The sequence below is a fragment of the Takifugu flavidus genome, chromosome 7 (assembly GCF_003711565.1).
Source record: "Takifugu flavidus isolate HTHZ2018 chromosome 7, ASM371156v2, whole genome shotgun sequence".
Classification (NCBI taxonomy): Eukaryota; Metazoa; Chordata; class Actinopteri; order Tetraodontiformes; family Tetraodontidae; genus Takifugu; species Takifugu flavidus.
The window spans coordinates 3007377-3029186 of record NC_079526.1 but is presented as its reverse complement, the minus strand read 5'-3'; the positions used below and the strand labels follow the sequence as shown (position 1 = coordinate 3029186).

Genomic DNA, 21810 nt, shown 5'->3' with positions numbered 1-21810 from the left:
TGTAAAGTGCGTCCAGAAGGTGGCCAGCTCACGTCTGCTGAGGTTTAGCAACACCTGGTGAAAGTGTAACCAACAGCTGTCGGCGGTCTGACATCTCCTTGCGCTCAAATTTATCTCCCGCCGCGGCGACATCTGCGTACGAAATGCCAGCCACATCGGGGGCATATTTGGGAAGAGGTCGGCTGGGACTCGGCGAACTGCCCGGGGGGGCTGCTGGTTTTGGGTGGAGGAGGTCAGAAGGAAATGGAGAGCCGGGCCATCGCATTCTTCCCTTGTGGGCCGCAGGTCAAGCTGGGGGACAATTAAAGGAGCGCCGCCTGTAACCAGTGCAGGCCGACATCTTAAACTCACTCATAAACTGCTCCACTTGCTGAGGAAACAGGCCCCTGGGGCAGAAATGGCCACAGCGCTGACTGGTGTGATTAACATTCTTGGGGGATAATAACACTATTTTGACATATAGCTCGTGTGTGTTTTCACACTGGCAGAGTGTGCTTTGGCGTGCTGTTATAGTACCGCCATTTTCACTTTGCAATCTAGTCTGACAGATGCAAGGAAAAGAAAACACCCTGAAAATGGTGCTGAAAATAACATTTCGTTGCCAGGACGATGGCGCTCCACCTGCACTCTCTCCATCCTGAAGCCCAGAGAGATTCTGGCATATAAACACAATAACAATGTAAAGATTACATAGAGACGAGTCAAAGCTTCTGCAGCAGAAGGTTTAAAAACAGGTGTTCATCACAGCAGTCTCTTCATCAAATTAACTGATTCTTGCTTTCATAATGATTTTCATAAAAACAAGCTCCTGATCTCAGGTATTGGAAGAAAAATCTGCTTTAAGGACTTCTAACATTACCATGAAGCTACTTTCTAATCAGCAAACATGAATAATGCATTTTCCCTCTGAGTCATCTTTTGCCAATGCTCTACTCATTTAAAACATTCAAATTCTTTTATTAAAAGCTGATCGTTCTCTGTATGACTCCCATTTTCACAAGCAGTGGATGTGGTTTCCTCACTCTGCTGAGAACTTCCCCTAAATGAAAACGCTCTGAGGGTCTGGCGGCATTAAATGAGCTTCGGTGGGTATGCAGAGCCCAAGTGGAGGCGCTGGCGCAGGCTAATGCACTCAAGTCCCCAACAGCCAAAGAGAAAAACGTCACATTAACGAGTTCAGGAAACACATTATGGAAGAAAATCAACGTCAATATGTCGTCTTTCCACTCGAATAGGACCAAGATGTCCAGCAGTCTGACCTTATGGCATGAAAAATAGCCTGCAAATAAAGGGACAAACAGAAAAAAAGAGCAACAAACAAATTATAGATAAATAGCAGACAAGTATAATCATGGCTCTACATAAATATACACAAATCGACCTTTTTTTTGTACTTAGGCAATAATAATATTGTGAGCATCAGATTGCAAATAGCTACGATAAACATGTGTGGGATTTTAAAATGTGTGTGTGTGTGTGTGTGTGTGTGTGTGTGTGTGTGTGTGTGTGTGTGTGTGTGTGTGTGTGTGCACGCTCTTCCTCCAGCCTCTCCAGCAGCTTTCATCAGCACTCACATCTCACCACTGCTGAGCGTCTTCGCGCCGGCTAATGCGGGCGTCCTAAAACAAGTATCTGGACGACTGACACGGCTACACAGATTCACTGCCTGACATGTGAAACATGGCCGAGGGTTGAAGCCCTGCCAGGCGGGAGATTTTCATTAGTGCCAGACTGGAGCCACGGAGGAGTCTGGAGTTTTGACCCGTTCTCATGAGGATCATGTGTGTCGGCCACTCAGGCTGTAGTTTCTGGAAGAAGGTGTTTACTTCCTGTATTTTTGGACAGTTTCTTCTGTTTGACACTAAGTTTATCATAACTGTTGAGTCTTCATGGTTACTGCGAGCAAAAGTTCCGTTCATCACCTACATGCTTGTCTTACTATGTTTTCACAGCTACAGTCACAAATGACTAATTCAAGGGCAGAAAAACTACCAAATTTTCCAGTAGGGATATTCCAAACATTTTTGTTTAACAAAAAACTGCTGATTATGCGGATCAGACATTTTACAGAACAGACAAGGAACATAAAAAGTCCATTTCCAAGTTTAATGTGAAGTAACTGGAGGCCTTCAGTGTCCACTTAGATGCTTTTAATGCTTTTAGTGCTTAAATGTGACCGATTATATTGTTGCGTCACAGGCCCAGAGGTCACAGGTGATGGTTGCGTCACAGGTCCAGAGGTCAGAGGTGATGGTGGCCTGTGTCCTGTCACAGGTCCAGAGGTCACAGGTGATGGTGGCCTGTGTCCTGTCACAGGTCCAGAGGTCACAGGTGATGGTGGCCTGTGTCCTGTCACAGGTCCAGAGGTCACAGGTGATGGTGGCCTGTGTCCTGTCACAGGTCCAGAGGTCACAGGTGATGGTGGCCTGTGTCCTGTCACAGGTCCAGAGGTCACAGGTGATGGTGGCCTGTGTCCTGTCACAGGCCCAGAGGTCATAGGTGATGGTGGCATGTGTCCTGTCACAGGTCCAGAGGTCACAGGTGATGGTGGCCTGTGTCCTGTCACAGGTCCAGAGGTCACAGGTGATGGTGGCCTGTGTCCTGTCACAGGTCCAGAGGTCACAGGTGATGGTGGCCTGTGTCCTGTCACAGGTCCAGAGGTCACAGGTGATGGTGGCCTGTGTCCTGTCACAGGCCCAGAGGTCACAGGTGATGGTGGCCTGTGTCCTGTCACAGGTCCAGAGGTCACAGGAGATGGTGGCATGTGTCCTGTCACAGGCCCAGAGGTCACAGGTGATGGTTGCGTCACAGGTCCAGAGGTCACAGGTGATGGTGGCCTGTGTCCTGTCACAGGTCCAGAGGTCACAGGTGATGGTGGCCTGTGTCCTGTCACAGGTCCAGAGGTCATAGGTGATGGTGGCCTGTGTCCTGTCACAGGTCCAGAGGTCACAGGTGATGGTAGCCTGTGTCCTGTCACAGGTCCAGAGGTCACAGGTGATGGTGGCCTGTGTCCTGTCACAGGTCCAGAGGTCATAGGTGATGGTGGCCTGTGTCCTGTCACAGGTCCAGAGGTCACAGGTGATGGTGGCCTGTGTCCTGTCACAGGTCCAGAGGTCACAGGTGATGGTAGCCTGTGTCCTGTCACAGGTCCAGAGGTCAGAGGTGATGGTGGCATGTGTCCTGTCACAGGTCCAGAGGTCACAGGTGATGGTGGCCTGTGTCCTGTCACAGGTCCAGAGGTCACAGGTGATGGTGGCATGTGTCCTGTCACAGGTCCAGAGGTCAGAGGTGAGTCGGTTCATGTGCATGTTTTCTCTGGCTTGATGCTTTGTTTTAGTTTGTGCTTCTCCTCTTTATGTGATATAATGCATTTTGGGCCAATTCTGACATTTTCAGAAGCCTTTTTGGCAAGAGTGGTAACAATTTTATCATTAATAGTCTATATATCTGCTGCTCTATACCTATTAATGATATTATTGATGGAAATATAGTACACAAAGCAGTGAAATCCTAAACATGGTTTGCTTAAGGGGGATTTCATTCTTTTGTCATTGCTACAAATGGGAATAAAGGTGCTTTCTCAATGTTTTGGTGATTTTTCGAGAGTGCATGTGCATAATAGTATTATATTAGGGATAATCATTTAAAAATGAGCATTTTTTCCTGTCTACCAGCCAGTCTCAGAGCATTTGAGGTCTTCAGGAAATCACACAGGGTAACTCCTCTTTCCCCGAAAAACATCTCTGACGGTTGGACTGGTTGGAAGTTAAAGGTTACGCATTGCTGAAATCCTCCACTCAGCTTTTGTTTTCCATAAAAAGAGCGCAGGGTGTGTGCTGCCCTCTAACATTCTGCATAGTTGGGAGGGTTTGTGGATTTGACAGTTTTCCAAGTGCACCCAGAGCCCCGAGTTCAGCGAACTCGCTCCAGACACAACAGTGACAGCTGGGGGGGAGGTTGGATAAATAAAAACAGCATCTCTATCTCCATTACAGCAGTCTTGACAACAACCCGGTAGCCTCCGCCGCGGCGCACGCCTTCCCTCGCACATTCACTGCTTCGCACTTAGCGTACTTACTGACGCGGGGGCAACAGATGGAAAAAGCGGGAGGCAGGAGGAAGTGCGAGATAAATGCAGTTGGACTTGGCCCGTTAGCAACCGGCGTTCCTGTGACAGGTGCAGCGTGTTTACCAAACAAACAAACAACACGCGGCGGCAGGCGAAAACGGTGAATTGAGGTTGCCCGACCTGTGAAAAGAAGCCTGGTAGCCAAGCTGGCATATCTTTGAGGGCTTTGAAGGTATTTCGGAGAGATGAGAAGACTGCGTGCCACACCAGGATCGCAAGAGTGTCTCGCAGAATTTGTCTTATGTTACTCGCCCCAAGCATCCCGAGCAGCTCTGGTTGTTAGCCGGGGCCACGCGGGGTCACAGGCACCGATGGGCAGTTTCTAAGCCTCTCACTTTCCTGCTCACATTCCACTTCAGGGCAGCAGGAGAACAGGCTCGCGTCACAATCGGCCCAAAGAACCACTTGGAACTGTCGGGATGCACATGGAGACTTCCGACGTGACCTGCGAGTTGACCTCCAACAAAAGCACTTGTCCCACCAACAGGCTTCACCTGCGCTGGCTAATTTGGTAATTGTTCATTCAATTGTTTTTCCACACACGGGATTTTTGTGTTTCTCATGCCCCCCCCCCACCCAAAAGATCAGCCGTCGCTGATTTCTCTCACTTTTCAACGTCCGCTCAGGAACGAGGCGTTGATTCGTTTGATAATCAACTGATGATAAGTAGAAAAGTCATTTTCGTTTGCCTCGGGCCTGACCTACCTTCACAGAAAGGAATGTTTGAAAGTCATTTATCTTGTGAGCCCGTGTGTGTGTGTGTGTGTTTTAAAAAAGCACTCACACACTCTTAGTCTGCTGTATTATGAGAAGAAAGAAACCCGGCAGAGAATATTTTAAACCTACGTAAGAACCTCGGTTAAAATGGCTGCTTGTTAAAAAAATACAATTTTCCATCAGTTAAATGGTGGCAACAGTAGTTTATTACTGCGTTCGTCTCAAGTGCTGCTTTTAATCTCATAACTTTAGATGAACTCCTAATGTTTTCCATCAGTTTTATTGCTGAGGGACTAAAATAGTCGTTTGGCTCAAATGACCACGAAGGTAAAGAAAATGAAATAAAACTATGAAGTCAACAGTAACAATATTAAATGATTGTGAGTTTTTGTTATCATTTGCAAACGTATTGATGAGTTTTTAAATGCACGATTGGCCAGTTCTCATTTATTTCCAAACCAGCAACACTTTAGGAGAAACCAAATAAAAACCACTGGGAAACTGAATCATATCAAAAGCAAATCCTTATCAGCAGTCCATGACTGGAAGTTCATCATCATTTACAAAGCAAAGCGTCCCAGCCTGAAAGCCTGACCCGACCTTCTCCAGCAAGGTCAGGTCAGGCTTTATGTAAAAACATCTGCAAAGTCTCTGAAGTTTTGGAATCGGGTTTTGGTTTTTTTGGACAGGTGAAAGCCAACTGGTATCAGCACCATGAAGGAAAAGAGCCAGTTGGGAGTCTGGAGATCTGACGCAGACGTCACCGGCTGATGGAAATCTGGCGTTTAGCCACAATGCGGCGGCTGACGGGAGAAGAGAACGTGTGATCTCCATGGATCTGTTCCCTCTGCTGACCTCCAGCTGAAAACTGACAGGACTGGTTATGAAAAAGAGCCTGAACCCACAAGTAAATAGGATGACAACAACAATAAAAGCGACCCAGAAGCTTCCGAAGGTGTCTGTATCGGTCACACTGTGGAGTGTACAGCTCCTTTCTGCCTGTAACCCCACTGGGTCAGCGGTGGCCTAAAGGTTGGAGAATTGGGCTTTTGACCTGAAGGTCGCGGGTCCAATCAATCAGAATCGAAGAGGAGATGCTCCTCTCTTATTACCTCCACAGAAAGTCCAGAACGTGGCCTGAAGCGAGAGCCTGGAGGTCTGCATCAGAGCAGCTGGGGTTAAACGCACTCTTTAAAAATGTGGAAAACTGTCACGTCCAGGACATTTTGGACTCCTTGGAAGCTCATCAGTTTCCTTTGTCTATCCAAGGACTTTCAGCTGCATAGTTCACTCCGACTGTGATAGAGGGAAACAATAACGGCAAACAGACCAATAAAAACTTAAAATCCTTAACTTCAGGAAACCCTGATTCCAGGTCGTTCAAACAAATCCAGTGAAATTCCTCAAGGGCTCAACATAATCGTCTCCAATGCAAATAATAAAGAGCGTCTGAGGACAGATCCAGGATCACACCCACATCTGCACGCACATCAGTCCAAATCCTCTCCGGCATTAACAGCAAGCCCTTAAATCAAATGTCATCTGGGTTGAAGGATGCTTTTCACCTGGGAAATAAAGATGGGCTGACAGAGACGAGGCGATGACGACCAGGGTTTTCCTCATTTTCGACAGGACGGGACAGGTCGGGCGTATTACGGCTGTCAGGACGCTGTTCCTGGGGACAGCTGTGACATTAACTCATAACAATTAAAGGATAGATTCAGTTGGAAGCCACCTACATTCGCACGGTGGGATGGTTGTTCCTAGTAATCAAGTCATCAAGAGAGCTAAACGTGCTAAGCTAGCCGAGAGTGCTCGTTTCTGTGCCAGTTAATCCCGTTTCCTAAAGATCACCTTTTACAGCTCGTAGAGCAAAAATATGGAGAGAAAAAAAGACACTTTGCTCCAGGCCAAAGAAGCGCTTGATCCAGGATTAGAGACACGTCCTGGTCCTGGGAGGACACATGTTAACCCTATAAACCCTGAGGTCGTGATACGTGATACTAAAGGTGCTGAACTTAAACATATACTTTACCTTGTGCAACTGCAGCTGCACATAGTCCTGCAACACTCGCTACTTAACCCTGTTTCCTGAAGAGAAAACAGAAACTAAATATTGCTGCCTTAATCCCTCTATGTCCTCTTGTCACTGTCACTCAGAAAACGCCGTTTCTAATGGTCTCATTTGCCGCAGTTGAACAGAAGGAACGTGAAACGTTTGATGGAGACTTCAGGCTCCAAATTGTAGATAAATGACATCACAGCTTTGCTAATTTTCATCACGATCCATTTGAAGCATTATACCCGATTTATATCTGATCACAATTCTACACATTACACAATCGGTATTTTTCAGTGCTGAGCTGTTGGAACATTAAAAAAAGAAGACAATAATAGAAGACATTTGTCTTTTATTGTGTTGTCAGCACAGGCTTTTATAAATAGCACAACCAAAAAGCTTCATTCAAAATATCGAAATAACTCATCAAATTGTGTTGGTAAAATTCAAACACTCATATAAAACAACAGCAGAAACCAAAATGACAGATACTATTTTAAAGGTAATTTTAGAGAAGAGACCTTTTATGCTTCAGCCTTTCGTTTCTCATCTTTAGTAGATGTAAAATATGATCAAAATCGATGGTTATACAGTTGACCGGCACCATGGGATGGGGATTAGTATTAAAATCAGCATATTTAACACCCTGAAAGACAAAATCTACTCAAGAGGAATGTGTGTTTCCAAAGGAAAACAGAGTTCCGCATATGCAAACACACAAAAAATCTAATCCTGAACAGTAAATGCTGGAAATGTAGAAATGCAGCAGAAAGCACAGAGCTAAACTGACAATGTGCTCCCCGCTTCTGTGAATCTCTACAGAGCAGAGAGGTTTGGGACCGGGCTTTTAAAAGAACGGCTGGGGGGGGAAAGAAAGGAGTCCCGTTTGGGGGGAGATGAATTTCCATATCACTGAGGCGCAAACATAAAGCTCCTTGTGAACAGCAGGGATCCATCGGCTGGTGAAGAACGGTGGAATGTGTGAGTCCTCAGACACCAGACTGGTGATAACAGGAGGAGGAACACACACGTCTGTAAAACAGAACATCCGGAGGATCCAGGATTCACGATACCGCCAACCTTCATCTGCTAATGTCTTTGCTTCCCTTGAAGTTCTACGAGGATGAACAGTATAAACGGCACACGTTGGACCCTTTTCTCTAAATCAAGCAATGACAAATCACCCTAGCATGCAGGCGGGTTTAGAAGCCGATGTTTCCTCGAGCCATGCAGTACCCCAGTTTGTTCTGGTTCCCGATGAAAGACATGAGGCCCACATACGCCTCGATTTGGATGTTCTGATTCAGGAGCAGAATGCCGTTGGCCTTCCCAGGAACAGGCTTCACAGCGTGGACTTTCTGGGCTGCATTCATGAGCTGCTCGCGGAATTTATTGATCTGTGGGGAAGACACACAACAAATCTGTCAGGTAAATGCACCTGTCACTCTCTAACGTTCTCAGTCATCTGGGTCATGGAGAATTCTTGGCTTGAGAAAAACCTGTTGGATAAGACGTGAAATGTCTTTGACAAACTGCAGGAAGACCAGTTGAAATTTGATTGGACAAGAATTGGTCACCTGAGTAAATACACCCACAAAAACAACAATAATTAAAAAAAACAATGGTGGTGTTAAGATGGAGAACAATAAAGACAGAAGGAGGGTGTGTCCTGGAGCTGTGTGGAAACAACCCTTTAGAACCTGTCCACAAATCCTGTGGTTGTGTTCACCATTAGCTTTAGAATGTTGCCATGACCTGAAGCAGCCAAAGCTAGTGCGCACGACCGGGCGCTGTTCACTGACCAGATCATGTAGCTCCCGTTTATCCTGCACACTGTTGCTCTGGAAGTGCTCATCTGATGTGTCCAAAATTCAAATATTCCAGATATTCCCTGCAGCTAAACCTGTCCTAAAACACTGTAACGGACATGTGTCACATGTTAAAGATTGCTAAATATCTTTTATTTCCCTTTCGTGCTGTATATTTTGGCGGTGATCCGTTTCCCAACCGGTCAGTTCCATGTGTCACTGGGCTCACATATGATGGCTCACACGTGGATGGGATGTTTTTCCCGTAACGTCTTTTATGCGCGATGAATCACTGGAGCACAGGATGAATGTCACCGCGGCTGTTTGCTAAGGCGTTTGTCTTCCTGGAGCTCAGAGCACACACCTCCACTTAGATTCGTCATAACAGTCTAACCAAGGCAGACTTCTAAACTAAAGAGGAACGGCCTTCCTTCAGCTAGCAGTGTGTAATTAACAGAACCGCGGCTCAGCTGCAACCCAAACTAAAGTCTCTCTTTCCTACAGAGGTCCATGACTCCGAGCCTCAGGAGGAGTGTGTGGCGTTCTTCTGTCCTGAAAAGTCCAACCTGTGGTAGTTTCCCCGACTGATTAATGCACGTACGTTGCAGATAGTGGTGAAGGTGTCGCTGATGTCCTTCACAGGGTGGTAGGTGAAGGTGGTGTAGGGGAAGTCAGTGGTGAAGGGGTTCCACCTGGAGGTAAAGGAGGGTTCTCTCAGCCGGTCCCAGAAGATCCGCAGCCCTTCCCCCTCCCTCCTGAACACACAGACGGGAACAGCACATCACATTCGACTCTAAAAAGACATTTGTTACCCAATGATGAGCACACTGCAAAGACGGAATATAAATGTTCTGCCTTGGGTCCCATTTTAATATAGCAGCAACCTATACGCCGTCATCCTCAGTCACCTTTATGGTGCAGGTCTGTAGCAAAGGGATCTAAAGAGGCAAAGCATGCTATGACAATAGATACACCAACTACTGAATGTCAGCGGAAGACAGCGCTTTATATTGTAGCTAAAGAGATTATCTGGGATGAATGCCGATATTAATCCAGCTATAGACCATTCTGGTCATACAGTATTAGGTAAACAAAAGTAATGACATTTAAAGCTAGACATTCTTCAAGAACAGACACATTTTATCAAACACATGGCAGGATATAAAAGCAGGCATGTGAGCAGTGCCTGCTTGTATTTCAGCCCCCTAAAAGTCAGTGTGTGTGTGTTGTCTCTTCTCTTCTCTTTATCCATCAACTGTGCTCTGATGCTGTTCGGATCAAACAGCAGAATGCCTGGAAGGAGGCTGCACTCGGTGAATTGGCTAGGCTAAACCCACCTTAAGTGTCCAGGGTTTACACGGGGGATAGGATTGGTCTTTGTTTTGGAGAACATTTACAGCTAAGGTGAAATGCCTAAAATAAAACTATTTGTATTTGCACTATTACACATTTGTTGTTTGAAAAACTGATGTTGCAACAGCGTCTCAGGTTTGATATTTCAATAGCTAAGAGGATTCAATCATCATACTTAATATTCTTTCAAAACAGAGGTTATATAACAGAATACTACAGTGTTGGCCCTCAGTGCTAACTAGCTGCAAACAGTCTTTTTCAGGTCCTGCCTGACTGTCAGAGCACCTCTCTGCATCTCGTTATCGGTCTCTGACCAACACTAGAGCCGCACAGAGAGCGGCCATTGCTCTGGATTAGCTGCTCCACCTTGGTTGAGGCGGTGGGACTATTTTCTGACTGCATCACTACCTCAGGCCCTAGGCCCCATTACGACAGGCACTGATTCACACTACAGACATAAAAACAAAGCAGGTCATCTGCTGGTAACAGCATTTATGCCAGTTGATCTTTAGCTGTTTAAAGTGCGTAAACAACTCCTGCAAAGCAAGAAAAACCCGTAAGTACAGGTCTGACTCCTCATTCAGTACAAACACAATGAAGGACACAAAACGAAACTGTTACAATTGTTGTCCAACAAGAGGCAGAAATGAGCCCAAACGTACGGACGCCTACTGTGTATTTCTGCTCAACTTATTTTAACATTTGGAAACCATGAGTGATGGCTTGTCCGTATCTGATGCAGCTCCTTCCCTTGGACAACACCATGTTTTCTTGTGGGAACTAACACATTAGCTGGAAGTTAAGATAAATACCCCAGCGTGCCCTAGTGCAAACACTCAATATCACTAACGCCCTGTGGGATTTCACAATATCTGTTGGCATTATGGAGTGTTAAAACAGTTCTCCTGAGATGTTTTTATAGGTCATTTGCTTTTCTACATACTTTTAACCCAGAGAATGGAGTATTGACACAAACCAACACATCAGTCAGTCCTTGCTGCCTGTGCAGCCTCTGCATTTGACATTGATGTGCAAACACCTGGGTTTATTCAGTGCACAATCATGTTGGAAGGTTCTGGAGGAAACCTTCAAGAGGCAATTTGAGGCCATTTAAAGCAAACTGTGAAAAAGGTGCACGTAAAGTGACATTTTTGTTGTCTTGTTATCACCTCCTGTATTCTAGTTTTTACATACGCTATAATGCATCTGCAGGCGCCTATTAAAAATTACCAACTGTGATTTGAGTGTGTTTCATCACACAGATGTGCTCATTTTACTGCACATATTGTGCAAGAACATTTCCTGCTTTTCAAAATGAAATACCTGAGGTGAAACAACGGTGCTGTAGCTGCGGATGTGTCACAGTCCCGGGGAGGGAGGCAGCATAATGCAATCATCAGCCCTGTTTACACAAGTACCCCCACAATCACAATATCACAATGATGCTCCGCATTGTGTGTCAACTATAGAGCAGGTAAAGAAGAGAGAGAGAGAGAGAAGTTGGTACAAAAGAAAAGCCCGGGCTAAAAGACCAATTATATTGCAGCAAAAGTGGGTGAGGATAGTGGGTTTACATTTGTACACACTGCCCTTTGTACAAGCACACAGCTACTGGCCCAGTATAAATAGGGATATTAAAAAGCTTTGGTAAATTCCTTAGGTAAGCTATCACCGGGAGAAGGGACCGGCCCAAACAGGCAGAGCGGGGCTGGGTTTTCCAGCCAGAGGCCTTGGAAGTTCTTCACCATGTTTGTGTTGCAGATACGTGGGTTTGGACTTTCACTGTGCCCAACAGTGAGCAATAAGGTTTCTACAGACCTAAATGGTGAAAGCAGCCTATGCCTTCTTTTTCACGCCTTTCTTAAATCAGCCGACTTTAGCCAATATATTTGTAAAAAAAAAAATCCTCTAGCTTAGCATCAACTGAGGAACTGCTAACCATGTGTCCAGCGGACGTCGACAACCTCCACAGAGTTCAGTCCGAATGTACACGTGCATGGGAGAAACACTACACAAACATCAAGGGCAAGTGAAGAAAAATTCCCCTAGGGCTTTCAAGCAGTTCAAAATCAGAGGTAAACACACAAAGATAAATATCACGCCAAAGTCAGTCATGGCAGTTGTCCCACATCATCTCCCAAGCCAACAAATCTGGTCGGATTGCTTAATAAAGCCTGCAGCTTTGTCAGCCATCCATACCTGTTTCCTCCCAGCAAAGTACAGTATCATTCATGTGAAAGCACTTGAAAAACAGGGAAACAAAGGATAATCAGACCTCAACGTATGAAGCAAAAATTCCTTGGCGTATTTAAGTCTCAAAGACGTCACTCGTGACCCCCCCGTCATTGTGCAGATGCAAAAGCTGTGACAGAGTAGCTGCAGGGTGCCGACTAAAATAGGTTCATCAAGCAGATGGCTGAAAGTTTCTCCAAGTTCAAGCAGCCATGGAGATGTCTGAATTCATACTTCTAAAACATGTTCTAAGACTCCTGGCAAAGGAGTCTTAAGATGATGTCATCATCATATGTGGTGTGGACACCTTTGGGATAATGAAACAGAACTAATCAGAAAGAACCAAAAGACGTGTTCTCTGTGCTTCGTGGGTTTATAAGAAAATTGATATTAAACCATGAGGAATATGGGTGAATTATGGGAAATGTAGGAAAAAATTGAAGGTGGCATTGAAGCCTTTGTTCTATGGATGCTAACAGCTACTACAAATGACTTATGAATTTATAGCGCGGCAAAGGGAGAGAATATTACGAGTTACTTTGGAAACAGAGTTTGCCCTCAGTAAAGGCGACATGAAATGTAAATGTTGGCTTCGATTAAAATCCAAGCGGGAAAAAAATTCAACATTATAATAAAGTTTTAACGCTGCACTTCAACTCCTCTGGATAACCTGTGCTGATATTTAGCTGTGGTGTCAAGTCAATAAGAATACTCTGACCTCGACCTCAACAATCAGAAATGGGTAAACAGCACACACGTGTCGGCGTGCACGCACATCATTACAGCCTGGCCTCTGCCCACTTTCATATAACCCCACAGCACATCACACTGATGGTAATAACTTAATTACTATGTGCTGACTGCCCTCTACTGTCCGAATGTGGGAACTGCATCTGTTCTTGGTGTGAGGAGAATCACTGCGTGTCTTCAGAAGGATATTAAGATTTTGTGTGGGTGTGTGTGTCAGATAAAAATGAAAAATATATAAGATGGCGGGGGGTGGGGGAGTCTAGTACAGTGAAACTGTTTGAAAAAGTTAGTGATAAATATGGTATAAACCCTGGAGTTTTTATTCACGTACACGCACACAAAAATAAATGAATAAAATAAAACATCTGATCAAGTGAGAGAGAGCTGAGCAGTGCTGGGAGTATTTCTTCCTGCTTTCATAAATAGACATTCCCAACCACAGTTACCTCAGTGGGGTTTCTTTAAATCTCCTCACCCAAGTTTTCAGACTGCAAAAAAATATATAATTCGGTAATTAGTTTGTCTAGACTGAAGGCACCTAAAGCACATGTCTCCCCACAGATACAGAATATACCGTGCACGCTCTTCAGAGGTGCACCTGGAGGATGTGTGATGAAAACAAAACCATCAGGACTAAAAATACTGACGCTCCCTGAGCACTTTCACTTGGCAACACAGAGCTGCTGGTGAGGCTGCTGAAACCCGGGCAAAGGCAGAGCTGCCAGGCACGATGGCGCTCAGAGGGAGTGGGATCCTCCGTATTACAGCTGGGACACTCTGAGGACTCGGGGTCAAAGGTTTGTGGCAGCGATTCTATGTCACGAGTTCAAATCTGATATATTCCATATGCGCGTTGTCCAAAACGGCTAAAAATATCTGAGCTTGCTTTATGAGACAGGATACAATCAAATGATGCAGGAAAGAAAGGGAATTTTCCTTTTCTTCATCCCTCCATGAGGCCACCCCTGAACAAACTGATGTGCTTTACAACAATGCAAATGATGTTTAGTCTCTCCTTCCCTCTTAATGTGAAAAGATCATATTTGTTTGTTCTATTATTTGCCATTTTAGCGCCAGGGGCTACTTCCTGCTTAGCAAACTTCTACTGCCTGCAGAGGAGTGAAACATCACCTATTCCTTCTTAGAAAGGCAGCTTTACCGATCATACCTTATGCTGGAGAGCTGATCACTTTATTGCAGTATAATTCCACGGCCTGGGCGCTTCATCAAGCATGAACCGCCTCTGCTGTCAGCTTCAGATCAGATTTGTTAATGCTGCATGTAAACAAGTTGATGTGGACAGTATAATCCCGGACTGATTACCACCCGAGGAGTCTCCCATGACAACATGAAACTAATGAGGAAATGTGATGTGGCTCCATCTGGCCGCGAACCATCTCCACTGAGTGCACGCTGACATCAAGTGGCCAAGTGACAAGCGTCACCTAAAGGGATCCCGTAATCTCACTGGCCTCCAACCGAGCCACAATCCCTCCGAGTGGCAGCGATGCGTCCCGACATGGCGGCTGAAAAAGCAAGCTGATTTAGCTAATGTGGAGGACTGACGCATCTTTACTTAATGGGGCCTACAAGCTGTTTTCAAGAACAATTACTGGAAGCAATCGCAGCTGTTGCAGGGTTGCTTTGTTATCTTCCAGCAGCTGCAACACGAGGGAGCACAATCATGTCCTCAATCATCTGCTCTCAAGGTATGTGTTAGAGTTGAGGAATGCTTGATGGGTTTTATTAGTTGCCAACCAAAGTTTAGTGCAACCTTTATGTAGAACATTGGGGAACTGCATCTACTGGGCCTGTATCTAATTTATATCATAAAAACAGCTGTGCACAATTGACAAACGCACAAGGATGGAATAGATCTTTAGTTCAGTCAGACGGGAACAATCAAGGTGCATAAAGTGCAGACTCTTGCCAAAACAATCTCCAGGATATCCGGAGAAAAGGGGTGGGTAGTTTGGATTTGGATTCTTCCACTTGGGCAGCAGACATCAGTGGTTTTGTTTTTGTCTGCTGCACTCTTACGCAGCAGCCTGATAATTGTGAGAACACGATTTGTCTGTGTGAGATGAGGAAAAGTTTCCTGCGCTGCACTGGTACAGAAGCTGGGAGGATTCATTCTCATTTACACTATTAATCACTTTGTGTCAAAAGTAAGATGGAATGACCTGGAAAAAAAAGAAAACAAATCCAGAGAGAGAGGGGAGACAAGGAAAAAAGAGGAATATGTGGCAAAGATGAAGACAGGGAAGTGTTTGAGGCTCAAGTCTTTCTCATCTGAAGCCGTCTCTTTACTGTCGGACTCCCGAGTGGCTTTCACCAGGGTTTTATGTATAATTTAACGTAATGTGCAGAGATAAAGCCTCCAATAAAGGCAGCGCTCTCTAAGCTCTTCACAGCACATTACGTTTTATTCATCAAATTAGTTTTAGTTGGTTTGGTATCCCCTGAGCCGTCTTTAAAAGGTTTAGATGAAAGGACTACATTAATTTTGCCACTAATCAGTTAAGCGACAGCTCGAAGTGACAGCGAAGCACTCGCTCCCCTCAGAAAAACCCTGGTCTCAGTCGCCTCTCTGTGCCACGGCTGCTTCCACGCAGCTGTTCCGTGTGTCCCTGTTTGCTCCCTGTGCTGATCCTCTGCATGTTCGCCTGTCACCATACAGCCGTCTGATGCTGCCCTCAGCACCGCGTCACTCTCTGTTCTACTGACGACTCAAATCAGCTTTCATTCTTTTTACTCAATCATGCATACTCTGACAATTTCTGAAAGTTATTCAAAAGGCTGCCTGTTACATTTTTAATTGTCTTCCCGATTTTCACAGACACTCTTTTAAGAGTTTTGAAGCGATGTCAACGGGTTAATGTAGGTTTCAAATTAAGCTCTGTAAAATTAAAATAAACAAGTGTTGCTAAATGCTAGCATGTCTGCAGACAAGATATTAGGCTTTAATTTAGTTTTTTCTGTGACATGATGTGAAAGCAATTACCTTCTGATTTAGTCAGCCAATAATTTCATAACTGTAAAGAAATATAAAATATAAATAGTCAGCATGTTGGATGTGAATGTTGTGAACTTTAGAGAACACAAGAGAAAAAAAGACAAGACGATACCTGAAGATAGCTGCTGATTTGTTTAGTTTGCCATGAAAATAATTCAATTATGTAACTATATGGGAACTTTCTGGTTCTTTGCTTATCAGTTCTCTAATATGCAGGTCTAAACTGAACACAGAGTTTGTGTTTTTAAGGACTACAGGGTTCTGGACATGATTTTTAAGGTTCAGAGCTACATACCGAAGCAGTGAGCCCTTTGGGAAGACAAAGGCTCCGTAGGTGATGCGGTCCACAAAGTTGAGAGGGATCCTCTGTATCTGGTCGCATCTTAACATGACAAAGTCGTATTTGAAGAGCAGGAGTGAGTTGTCCGTTATCAGAACAAGACGCTCTTTTTCATTATTCCAGTGATCCACCCTGAAAACATCAGAAGAAGAGATCCATTGGCTGTGATTTCACTTTTATTTAGAATCCCTTCATCACCATTGCTGATTTACCGCTGCGTTTATTGTTTATTTCAGCAGGATTAAACATACCGCACCAAGGATCTGCTAGCAAACTTGGAGGCAAGGTGGAGAATGAATGGGTTGGTTACGTTCTGTTTTTAGTGATAATGATTTAACTGTGGAATGATTTAAGTTTTAATCTCTGGAGAACAGACAGACACATATACTTGGCACACCCACGCATTAACTGGGTGTTCAACTGTTTTTGTGTCGAGTGCAGTTTCAGTGCATTTTCAGCAAGTTATTTAAAGGTCGTACAAAAAACATGTATAGCAAAGCTGCTCAATTATGTACCATAAAAGCTTCAGCATTCCCAAAAATGCCGCAGGCGAGGACCATGCAATATACATGCAAGTGTTTCTAAGTGGCAAAATTTTCCACCAGTTTAATAAAAAAGGAGAAAAAAAAATCTAATCAAAGAAACACCTTTCTAACAGCAAAGCACCGGCTGCACTTTTGTCCTGAACGCCTGTGTGGAAATGCCTGAATTGCCAAGTCCTCCAAAACGCATTGTTTCATCAGGACTCGAACTCGTGTCCTTCACTGCAATGTTCTCGACTAATTCATGGTGGCAGAGACTCTCCTAGTGGCTTTCTTCCTCACGCCCCACTTAATTTTGCCCACTCTAAGAGAATTTCTACTGGCAGCTGCAGGCCAAAAAGACACTTCACTGAACACGTCATGGGAGAGGTGCGACTGAGGAGCTTTTGTGTTGACAAGACAACCTCAAGAGGAAAAGAGCTGTGGCTGATGGGACAGGTGGACTTACATCACACATGATTTCTAACATGAAGGTAAAGTGACTCCAGCACTGTTGTGTTGGCCATACCGGGCAGCGATCCTGTTAAATAACCTGTTGAATTAATCACACTCACGGTGATAAAAGCCTCTGCAAACCTATTTCTCCACTATCATTTGATCCAGAATAACATTTTGGTTTCCCTTTTTAATGTATGATTCCATGCTGTTGAGTGAGACCATTACTGCACAGATTCATGCCACAATCGTGGCTTCAACGGTCTAAATGTGTGTATAATTTAGCTGTCGCCCGCTGGAGTGGGATATAGGGTACGTATGCTACTGCTGGATTATGAATGAGCAGCACAATGACACTGTAAACATTGTCCATTTAGGATCGTTTCACTACTCTCAAACTGTCTATTATTTTAGTCTTAAAGTTTACTTTGCTAGTTTCTCTAAAGGAACCAGGAGATTTTGATATTATGCAATACTAAAAAACTATGGGGGTTTTCTTATATTCTATTTTGTTTTGTGATGGTTATACACATGTGTGATGGCCTACACCCCATTGCTCTAACAGTGAAATTAATTTAGGATTTTGAAGAACTTATATTACAATATACTTCCTACATTCCAACAAACCAGTTAGTGGGGTTGTGTTGAGTTTCTTTTCCTGTATTTAAAATGTAAAATAGGTGGGGCTCAGAGAGGGAGTTTTATGTAACCTGAAAAGTGTTTGCTTGAAACAGCAATAAACGTGTAATATACAAGTGCAGGTAAAACTATAAACCATAATTCAACACTGAGATAACAACCTTCAACAGAAAAAACGGATCAGAAACTCACTCTGCCATTAGCCAGATGCTGTGAATGCTGCCATCTATTTCTTTATCCACCAGTGCTTCAATGTCTTTTATGGCTTGATTCAGAGTGCCAGGCTGAGGAGAGGAAAAAGCACGGGTGTCACTTTATAATTACCCACTGTGACAATCACAATGTGCGCATGAAAAGCTTAAAGGGAGAATCTTTGAGACAGGAATGCAGCGGGGACCGGGACTCCATGTCAGAAAGGCTGTGTCACAACGTCTGTGTCAAGCAAAATAAAAATACAAATGTGACATCACATTGAAATGACTCGAAATTAAAAAAAAATAAAACCAAAAAAAACTATGCAGCGGAATTGTTGTCTAAAGAGACTTCCTATACTGCGCAAGTGTATCTGTGCCATTTGTGGTTTGCTATCTCGGAGCCAAGTTAGAAAAAGAGAAAAAAACAAAATCAAAAGTTCACTCTGAGGGCTCCTGAGAGTTTTAATGTGATTCCAAACCCTTTATTCTTGTGACCTCTGGCCTGTGTAGCGCTGCCATAATGTCTCTGCGAGGTTTCCCAGTCACCCAGGTCATGACAGTCATAAGTGCCGGAGGTGAAGGCAACTGGACTTTTTTGGGGTTCTTGAAGACATTTCACCTCTTAATCAAAAAGGCTTCAAGACAAACATAGCAGCCGAACTTTATATTGTCCTGTAAAGTACAGAATACTATAGTAGACTATTGTTGTGGCAAATAAAATGGTGTAAAATATAGGCTGATAATTTGTTGGGGCAAATATTTAGACTCACTGTAACAATATATAGTGTTAATAGAACTTTGTGTTGTCCTCCAAACAATAGTGCAGAATACTATAGTATAGTACAGTATAGTATAGGTGTGTAGCATGGCAAATACATTGGCTAATATTTACACTTAATGTAACAATATGAGTGTAGCGAGTGTGTGTTAAAACTGATATCACACACATTTTGGGAGAAAACCCAGCTAAAGTGTTTACCCTCAACACGAAGAACTTCCTGAGTTTGAAGTGGGGCAGGAAGTTTGCGGGGCCGGCGGAGGGCAGCTCCAGGGGGTCCTCATCGCCCATCACTGTCCGCTCCCCCTCGTCCTGTGGGCGGTCAACAGGGGCTGCTTTCCCGGGGTCATCTGCCGCTGGGCTGGCCAGCTCAAGCGGCGCTAGGTTCCCCGGGTCAGCCGGCGCTGGGTTCCCTGGGTTCTCCGGGTCAGCCGGAGAAGAGCTGAAACGATGCGGCTGCTCTTCGTTTGCTGCTTCCTTCTGTGGCTCTTCCATCCTGGAGGTTCACGACACCTTTTCAACAACAACAACAAAAACATTTTTAAATCCAGCACGCGCCGTCTGTTTGTCCGTCCGTCCGTCGGACGCTCAACTCAAGTGCGTCAAAGCAGCGAAGACGCTTTTACCACCGATAATTGGCGAGTTTAACCCCGGCAATGTCCGCACTAACGCTCCGTGAACCGCATACATATTTAAGCGATGGTTTTTGATATAATATTAATAAAGTATTAACCAGACCTCTCACCTAAAGAGCAGAGAGGCGGCAGCAGGTGCACCACTTCCTTGTTCCGTGTGTTCTCAGAGCAGCGCCTGATTCACCCGCAGCAACCCGCATGAAGATAACACAGATATATGCGTGGAACAACGTTTGAAACTATGCGGTTCGGAGGAGCAAGAGTTCATGGCCCCAGTATTGTATTAAGTACCCAACAAAGGTAGACTCAAATAGCCTTTCACCTCCATTAAATTATGCAGCCTAACCCAAGCAAACCCTGATCCTTGGTTTAAAAGTCAAAGGAAGCATCGCCACTGCTTATCTTTTAACGTAGAAAATCTGGTCTTTCACCAGTGGACTGTTTATACTGACCCGATTAAGATGCACAATGGGATGTTCTACCAGTGCCTATGAGCCAGGCCTGTGTGAAGTAGCAGACAATACTGAAGAGGAAATGGAAACCGTGCGAATGGATGCAGAATGAAGGGTTTCGCTTTCTCTACTTCCTCACATTTACCTGTCTCTGCCAAGTTTGTGGGTTGTGCAGCTTTGATATAAATTTAAAGTGATTAATGAAAATTTGGAAGTATGGTGACTGAAATAAAATTAAATTACACCCTCTAGGATAATTAGTAAACATTTCCAATGATTACATACATACATACATACATACATGCTTAGACAGATTTAAAGATCAGACTGAAATTGTGTTGACTGTAGGCTACCTTGGCTATTTATAATCAATATCCCTAAGAAATTTCTGGAGATTTGTTCATAACGTATCACATCTTATTTTCTGATGGGTGAGGTATTATCTGTGTATACGTGGGAGAGCCTATTTTAACTATGCCATACTCACGTAATCTAATTAGAGTTTGAAATACTCACCACAGACACCAACCAGATCTCTTTGTTTCTTGCATCAGTAGTTTTTGGGTGACAGTTGTGGCGTCACAGGCTCAAGACTGAAGAATAATAAGCAAGGCTGAAATATGAAGCAGACTTGGCTGTCGCCTACATTAACCCCACAGGTTTTTGCTTTACACTATTCATACTGTTGATGAAAGATTTAATTCTCTTTGATTTCCTCTCTCGGGCTTACGTTCTCTCCACATCTTTTCCTAAAATACCAGTGAATGACAGTTGCGATTGAACTGGACTACAACACAATTGTGGGATGAATCAGATCAGTGAAAGCGAGGAAGACTTTTCCCTCCCACAAATCCTTGAATAGCAGCGGCATTTAGACATCAGTCTGCGTCTGAGCTAATGTTCTCTGACATCCTGTAAGGCCACTCATTCCCAATCACAACTCAGTCAGGAAGCTTTTCCAGTGCCTTGTTGGAAGTTCAAAAACCAATTCAGTTCTAATCTCCTGCCGTCAAAGAAATATAGACAGATTTCTAAAAGCCGCCTTTCAGAGTGGTTGCTTAGCTACTCCCACGGACAGCAAGCTGCTTTTTACTGATGCGTGAATGGCCACTAGCTTTCAGCGCAGACCTCATTTACTTTTATTTTAGTCATGCAGGCAAGTAATTACTTATAAGAAAACCAGAGGGTTTCTGCTTCAGTGATGTATTAACAATGTATTTTAAGAGTACTCCCCCATCTGATCCAACTCACCACCAGATAGTGATCAGTTGACAGCTCTGCTCCTCTCATCGCACGAGTGTCCAAAACATATGGCCGCAGATCAGCTGACACGACTATGAAGTCAATCATTGACCTACGGCCCAAACTGCGACTAGCACAGTCCAATAACTGAACACCACTCTGGTTCTGTTCGGGCAGACCGTTCCTCCCAATCAAGCCTTTCCAGGTCACGCTGTCGTTGCCCACGTGAGCGTTGAAGTCTCCCAGCAGCACGATGGAGTCCCCAGTTGGACATTGTCCAGCGTCCGTCCTAGATCCTCCAAAAAGGGCGGGTACTTTGAACTATTGTTTGGTGCATACGCACAAACAACCGTCAGGACCTGTTCCACGACCCGAAGGCGCAGGGAAGCAACCCTTTCGCTCGACCGTGAGAACCCCAACGTCGAACTAGAGAGTCTGGGCAAGCAAAAAGAAAAGCCCACCCCCGCTCTCCGTCTCTCACCCTGAGCA

The 21810-nt window shown here is 44.5% G+C and overlaps 1 protein-coding gene across 3 annotated transcripts; it reads right to left on the bottom strand.

Annotated features, from left to right (window-relative positions):
• Window positions 1-7240: 7240 nt before the first annotated feature.
• On the bottom strand, window positions 7241-20232 carry tprg1 (tumor protein p63 regulated 1). 3 transcript variants are annotated; one of them, XM_057038733.1, is made up of 6 exons: window positions 20080-20232; window positions 19194-19505; window positions 18213-18304; window positions 16360-16536; window positions 9315-9468; window positions 7241-8302 (listed from the first exon to the last, which is right to left on the bottom strand). In XM_057038733.1, the coding sequence occupies exons 2-6, from the start codon at window positions 19485-19487 to the stop codon at window positions 8108-8110; spliced, it is 912 nt and encodes a 303-aa protein (XP_056894713.1). In that variant the 5' UTR covers window positions 19488-19505; window positions 20080-20232; the 3' UTR covers window positions 7241-8107. The 3 variants fall into 3 exon arrangements, with proteins under 3 accessions (XP_056894713.1, XP_056894711.1, XP_056894714.1); XM_057038731.1 differs by lacking the exon at window positions 20080-20232 and adding an exon at window positions 19738-19891; XM_057038734.1 differs by lacking the exon at window positions 20080-20232 and adding an exon at window positions 19731-19839.
• Window positions 20233-21810: the final 1578 nt, after the last annotated feature.